General features: G+C 35.5%; 1 protein-coding gene across 1 annotated transcript in view; it reads right to left on the bottom strand.

Annotated features, from left to right (window-relative positions):
• Positions 1 to 519: 519 nt before the first annotated feature.
• SOAT1 (sterol O-acyltransferase 1) overlaps positions 520 to 7,128 on the bottom strand; it is a 54,458-nt gene continuing 47,849 nt past the window's right edge. Inside the window, exons 14-16 of the mRNA XM_015811264.1 lie at positions 5,690 to 5,825; positions 4,995 to 5,140; positions 520 to 3,066 (exon numbers count right to left, since the gene is read on the bottom strand). Of these exons, the coding sequence (XP_015666750.1) occupies positions 3,010 to 3,066; positions 4,995 to 5,140; positions 5,690 to 5,825 (339 nt within the window). The 3' untranslated portion in view covers positions 520 to 3,009. The remainder of the gene's footprint in view (positions 3,067 to 4,994; positions 5,141 to 5,689; positions 5,826 to 7,128) is intronic.

Genomic DNA, 7,128 nt, shown 5'->3' with positions numbered 1-7,128 from the left:
AATAATATGTTTTTATTATTCAAAAACCTTCTGGCTATGTGTTCCCTTTAATTCAACTGAACATTTCATGCAAAGAATTTGTCACAAAATCCAATGTTTTCTTAAACACAATCTACAGTATATAGCTTTAGTAATCCTGCTTGCAAATGCTGGGCTGGCATACATGGGCATCTGTTTGCAAGGAGAATGGAGAAGAATCACCTCCAGCATGTCATATATTGTATGTAATGTCATGACTTATGATGTCATTACATCTTGCACTAGATGTTTATGCTTGTGGGCTGGAATATTTTGTTAGCAGGTTTTGACACATTTCTCAGTCACTACTATAAATAGAGGCACTTCATCTCCCGTCTGCCATCTGTCTTCATCCTGGATTCTTTAATTGCAGATCCTATCATATTATAGTTTGACTTTAGGATGGAAACAGAAAATTGAGTTTGTGTCTTTTAAAGAAATAAAAGATTAAAGAGAGACGCAAAACTTTTACTTCAGAACAAATGTAGAAGAACACAGGTTTTATTTCAAAATAGCAAATTCAGTATTCTTTCTGTAAATGTTATTTGATTTGTCCATAACATAATTACCAAATATAAATACAAGCATTCCAGCAATTCTTAAAACATATACAATATTTTTTTTAGGAAAAGCTGGTTTCAGTGTGAAAACTTTCAGTGTGAAACTTTCTATTAAAATGAGATGATTTAATGATTTAATTTATATCAATCATGTAAATCTTATATCAAATGTTCCAAGGTTTCTTTCAGTTTGTCATCTTCTAAGAATTTTTTTAAAACAGAGTATTGAAATCGGTCTGTTGAATTTTAAGAAAATAAAGGATAATTAAAATATTTTTGCAGAATGAAAATCTACCAGTTGCCCTTTTATTAAGCTGCTTTATTAAGCTGCTTTTATCCTGAAAGAGTTGAGTCTGGTGTTCTCTAGTTAGGTTAAATCACTTTAGTTAAGTAATTAAAGTTATACTACAGAAAACAAGTGCTATATGAGTTCAGTTTCACAAAATTAGACAAAACAAGAGAACAACAACCAGCATCTATAATGCACTAGCAAACTATGAATCAATTAAGGCAAGACCTCAAATATATACAAACTGTATTTATTTTCCCCATCTCCAACTTTTTTTATTTACTCTGAATCACAGCCCAATGCCTTGTGAATTGTTCACACTGACTAGAGAACCAGAGGTCTCTAATACTTATCTATAGGCTCTATCAGCCCTGTAGGGTATTAACTGTCAGCTATCAATATAGTGATTATGTGTCACATTGGCAGAATTATGTCTCAGGGTGTTCCATACCTAATCCACCCCATTATTACTTTCAAAGGAATCTTACTGAGCAAACTGCTATTTTAACTGGAACACTGAAGCTTTTCAAGGCAACACTTTTTCTCATTTCTTCAATACTAATTATGTTCTGTATCACTGCAGAGATAATCAATAAAGAATGTAAAAATAATGGGCATTATGACCACATATTAAAGATGTTTGTAAAAGATTCAATATTGAAGATAGTATGCTCATAATTGAGACAGACTAGCTCACAGGAATCTAATGTATGAAACTATATCTGCTGTCTGTCTGAATTTTTACCAATACAGGGAAAAACTGCCTATGATTGTAAACAAAGAGGGCTTCACTTATAAAGTCTTCAAACTGAGATCCTAACAAATAAGAGAGGTTGTATAAAATCTACCTTTCATGACAGGCTTTTTTTTTTAAAGTCTCATACAATTGTTAACTGGGTTTATAATATCACATTTAAATTGGCCTTAACCTAAAGAGGGAAGGAAAGCTTTAAACACATTTTGTTTTAAATTCTGTGATATTCAGCAGAACACATCATTATTACAGAAACTGGTCCTAGTCTGAATGTTAATGGAACCCCCAAGGCTATCCCTAATAACTTTGCTATAAGCCTGTAATGTAATTTACAACATATTTTAGTATTTAATATGTTCTTCTGTTAACAGTTCAAAAATCCAAAGATAAATGAACATGGTAGTAAGTGGCCACTCCGTGTTGCCAGATTATTAAGAAACTAAGCATCAAAGGAAGTACTACACGGTACAGCCAATAACACTAGGTTTTCTTTAATTTGAAAGAAAAATACTGAAAGATGTCAAAGCAGAACATTAGACATATTTTTCACAATACATTATTCATACAGGCAGTAATTTTACCCTTCAAAGCAGTGTTGGATCATGCCCAACTTTTATATACCTTAGGCCAAATTACAATTTCTACAAATATTCGTTGCATGGCTGCATCCGTCGAAATGACATATTTATATAATTACTATTACAGGAAAAGCCCACATGTTGCAGGTGATCTAAACCAGGTATCAATACATTCACTTACAAGGGCAGGATGTCTTTGACTCACCACCCAAGAGGGCCCTCAGCAACATATCTCAGCAATCCTTTATGATATGGTTTAAGAAATAACAAAAAATTACAAAGGTATCTTAATTTTTCCTCATTTTTCCCTAAGCCCAATGTGAGTAGACATGAATGTTTTTTTCTCAGGTTCTGGACAAAAGCAGCAGCTGGCCTCTTCATTCTGTAGTACAAATACTGTTCAAGTATCCCATTTCAAGTGTGATTCTGACCGAAGACTTATGCAAATGGTCACTATTATCCAGATCACAGAAAACTACTTTTTAAGGAAATAGTAGGTAAAAGGAATAATACATAGAGAACTATTTGCAATAGGCAAAATTTAACTAGAAATTTCTTCACTAACCTTTTAGCATATTTCATGACCAGCATGGAAATGACTCATATTGGAATGAGCTTGGAATGAGAAACACCTATTGAGCCTTGGACAAGTTTAGCTGCCTTGTGTGCCAAAATGCCATCATTTTCCAGAAATACATACAATTTCTTATAAAAGAAGGCTCAACTCATTTATATCACTGGACCCAGTTTGTTATTGTTTGACTACAGAGCATCTTCTAATATTGTTCTAAAAATAATTCTCAGAGGTCTTCATATCTTAAGATGGCAAGACCAAGAACGTGGTTTCACATAATCCAGAAAAGTTGGCTAGAAGAAACAAGAGAAAAGGAATGTTAGGCAAAAAGTGTAGAATACTTTGTCTTGTCCATTGCACCATCCAATAAACCACATTTAATCACACAATAACCCAGATATATTTTCATTTGGTAACCAGGAAATGCAAAGAATTTATAGAAGAACTTAGGATTCTCCCAAATCTACAAGATTCTCCTTCTTGCTAATAAAAGTCCAGACAGACTCCAAGATCCCTCTCACAGCTATTGGCACTGAGCCAAGTTTCATTTATTCTGTACCTGTACAGTTGGTTTTTCTTGCCTAAGTGTAAAATCTTACTTTTATCAACATTAAATTTCATTTTGTTAGATAGGGCCAAGTGTTCAAGTCTGTGAAGATCCTTTTGGATTTTGAGTCTGTCTTCTGGGGTGTTGGCTATTTCTGCCAGCTTAGTGTCATCTGCAAATTTGATGAGTTCCCCTTCTATTATGTCATCTAGATTGTTTATGAAGATATTAAAGAGTACTGGGCCTAAAACAGAACCTTGGGGTACCCCATTACTTACTTCCCTCCATGTGGATGTACCTCCATTGAGGATGACACATTGATAATGATTTGTCAGCCAGTTACAAATCCATCTGGTGGTGATGCTGTCTATCCCACATTTTTCTAACTTACCAAGAAATAGGTTGTAATCTACTTTGTCAAATGCCTTATTGACATCTAAGTATACTATGTCCACAGCATTTTGCTGATCCACTAATTTGGCCACTTTGTTAAAGAATGAAATACGATTTGTTTGGCAAGATCTGTTTTTGATGAACCCATGTTGGCTTTTGGTTATAACTTTGTTTGCTTCTAGGTATTTGCAGATTTGTTTATTATCTTTTCCAAGATCTTCTCAGGTACTTATTGGTCTGAAATTTCCTAGATCTGTCCCCCCCCCTTTTTTTTTTTGAAGGTGGGGACCACATCAGTTCTTATTCAGTCCTCAGGTAGTTTTCCTGTGCTCCAAGAACTTTGAAAGATGTGGTTCAATGGTTCTGAAATCACATCTGCCAGAACTCTGGGATGTAACCCATCAGCACTCACTGATTTAAATCTGTCCAGAGCTGACAGGTGTTCTCTTAACTTATTTTTGCTTATTTTAATTTGCATTCCTAGACTATCTTTTACAGTTTTGTTTTTAGTAAGTTGGATTGTATTTTGTTTTGCATAAAAACAAATACAAAGAATGAATCATGCAATTCTGTTTTCTCTCTACTGCCCATTACTTCCTTGGCATTTTCTCCCATTAGTGGACCAATTGTTTCTTTGACTTTTTTCTTGTTTTTTATGTGTTGAAAGAAACTTTTTTTAAATTGTTTTAAATTTGTTGCAAGTTTTACTTTGTTCTGAGCCTTAGCTTTCCTGACTTCATCTTTGCAGGTTAGGGCTATTTGTTAGATAGATAACCTTTATTGTCATTTTTTATTGTGGGCACAATGGCACACATTAAAAATGAAATTTAGTTGCTTGCTCTCAAAGTGTACACATACATAACACACATTTAAACATACTATATACAACATTTGTTGTATTTTGTGGGTATTCTGCCTTGGTTATATGTCCCTCTTTCTATTTTTTTGTACTTATCCTTTTCATCCTTCAGTTGGTCAGAGAGTTCTTTATTCAATGATGCTGTTTTTTCTTGTTTTTCTTTTTCAGTGCTATTGAGCTGGACTGCACTTTTGTAATCATATTTTTCAGAGTTTCCCAAGCTTTAATTTTTAACATACTTAACTTTTATGCCACTCAACATTCAAACAACTCCTATTCATGTACAGTTTTTCAACTACGCAGAGTGCTGCAACTTAAATACAATGTTTATAAATTATGAATGTTTTTCTGTAGTTCTTGTCTCTAAATTCATGGCTCTGAATAGTAACTGAACCTATTCTTATTACAAACAGATTACTCACATTTTCTCTGGGACAATACTGACGGGCATATAACTCTTGCCCATAAAGGCAAATAAGGACACCTTGGCCAAGGAAGAGAGATGTCCACATGAAGATGTTAAAAATGGGGTTTTTCCGCCGGTCATGGAGAATGAAGTTGAAAACCACTGAAGGAAGGAAACAACCGTTTAGACTCTAAACTCTACTCCCCGCTCTACTCCCAAATGCATCAGAACAATGTTGCAATGATAAAACACGTTTTAATACATTACAGGGCTAGTCTATCAGGTTGAAAAGTAACACTGGTCAAGATGTAATTTGGATTTTATACTCTAATATGGGAAAATTAAAGGCAGAACACACAGCTATTAAGAGGAGGGAGAGAGAAACTTTCACTCTACTCTCTGTTTTTTTCCTTCTACTCTCACAATGTTCCCCAGCAAATCAGGGGCAGGCTTCACTCACCCCACCTGTTCTCCAATAGTACTCTATACCTAAGATATTCCCACTGAGCAACTCTGCCATCAACTTCAAAACTGGCTCCGGAAAAGAGTGGATGTCATCTGAGATCACAGATGGCTTCTGGATCAGAGTTTACAAATGCTAGCCATACTGGAACCTCACAAGATTACATTTTGCAAATTAGCCATTTATTATTAAAAAAAAACCTTTCTCAACATTTTGCTATACTGCTGTAGGGTATATTTATTACTTACTTCCAAAGCACAGGAACAAGAAGAACATGACTGGATACAGGTAGCCCAAACAAATGGCCAGGATATATTCATGTACCGCAGCAGAAACCACGAAAACTGACAGCATAGCAACTGCTTTGAATTTTTTCCCAAAGAACTGAGGTTGACAGACAAACAAGAGACAGACAATATCCAATGTTTAAAAAAAATATTTGTGCAGCCTCTGGAAATCATTCAAAACTTCCTATTAGCACTTTGTACAGAAATTTATAAATGAAGATTTTTCTTTATATTTTCTTTTCAATCAGGATGTATACCGATATGGGCTTCCTTTAGAAGAAATAGTGGTATAAACATAGCACAAAATAAATAAATATGTGATATTTATCTGAAGAGAGAGTTCCCATTAAGCTTTGTACTTAACTTAAATATAAGTGTGTATCGAAGAAAAACACACAAAAAGAAAATGATTGCATTCAAAATGTACTGATTACATTCAAAATGCCTCCTTATGGCAGGGGGTGATGAGTGAAGAAAGTTAGGAATGTTTGCCAAGACTACATACTACCAGCAGAGTCATCCAAAGCACGACTAGCATCCCTGCCAGCTAAAGCAAGTAGGCACCTATATTGTGCAGGAGGGATATAGGAAGAAGCTGAAGTAGGCAATCACTTTAGAGACAAAGTGTCATTTCATTCTATGCAGAAGGAGGCAATGGTAAACCACTGCTGTATTTTATCAAGAAAATCCCATGGAGGTTCCAAAAAGTTCCTACTACAGGGATCTATCATCTCATCTATTTCTTAACTTGGAAAAAAAAATTTAATTGGATAAAAGTTTAACCCTGCCTGGAAAAAGATTTTATAGTCTATCGGGGACATCTTGTGGTGAAGCCTGGTACAGCAACTGAACTTTTTTTTACTGTCAGGCCTGTTTATTCTTTAGAATTGGTCTTCACACTATCTAAAAAAGATAAGAACCTGAAACAGCTGGGTGGTGAAAATAACCTCTAGGAATAGTGGAGATGGACATTTGTTGACTTTTACTAAACATAGCCTCCACTAAAAGTTTATTTCTAACCACCACAGAAATGGAGGAATTCTACCCACAACTTAACTATAAGCTTATACTCGAAAAAATTCTTGAAGTCACTGAGCTAATGAACTCCAGAGTGAAACACAAAGATGTCACCTTAAGCCTACAATTGGAAACTCAGACTTTAACTGATGAACTTACAAACCAAAAAACAACTGAAGAGGAACCAACTGGGTGGCCCCGGGGGAGGAGACGGGAGCAGGTCTTGAGACTATTATATGGGAGGAGTTTGACTCTGTGGCTCCCGAGGACGTGGACAGGATCCTGGGGAGGCTGAATGCAACCACATGTTTACTGGATCCGTGCCCCTCCTGGCTGGTACTGGCGGCCCGGGAGGGTACACGAGCCTGGCTCCAGGGAATTAT

This window comes from Protobothrops mucrosquamatus, unplaced genomic scaffold (assembly GCF_001527695.2).
Source record: "Protobothrops mucrosquamatus isolate PMUCROS unplaced genomic scaffold, P.Mucros_1.0 scaffold35, whole genome shotgun sequence".
NCBI lineage: Eukaryota > Metazoa > Chordata > Lepidosauria > Squamata > Viperidae > Protobothrops > Protobothrops mucrosquamatus.
Note: the sequence above shows the minus strand (reverse complement) of the source record. Positions and strands in the feature narration are given on the sequence as shown.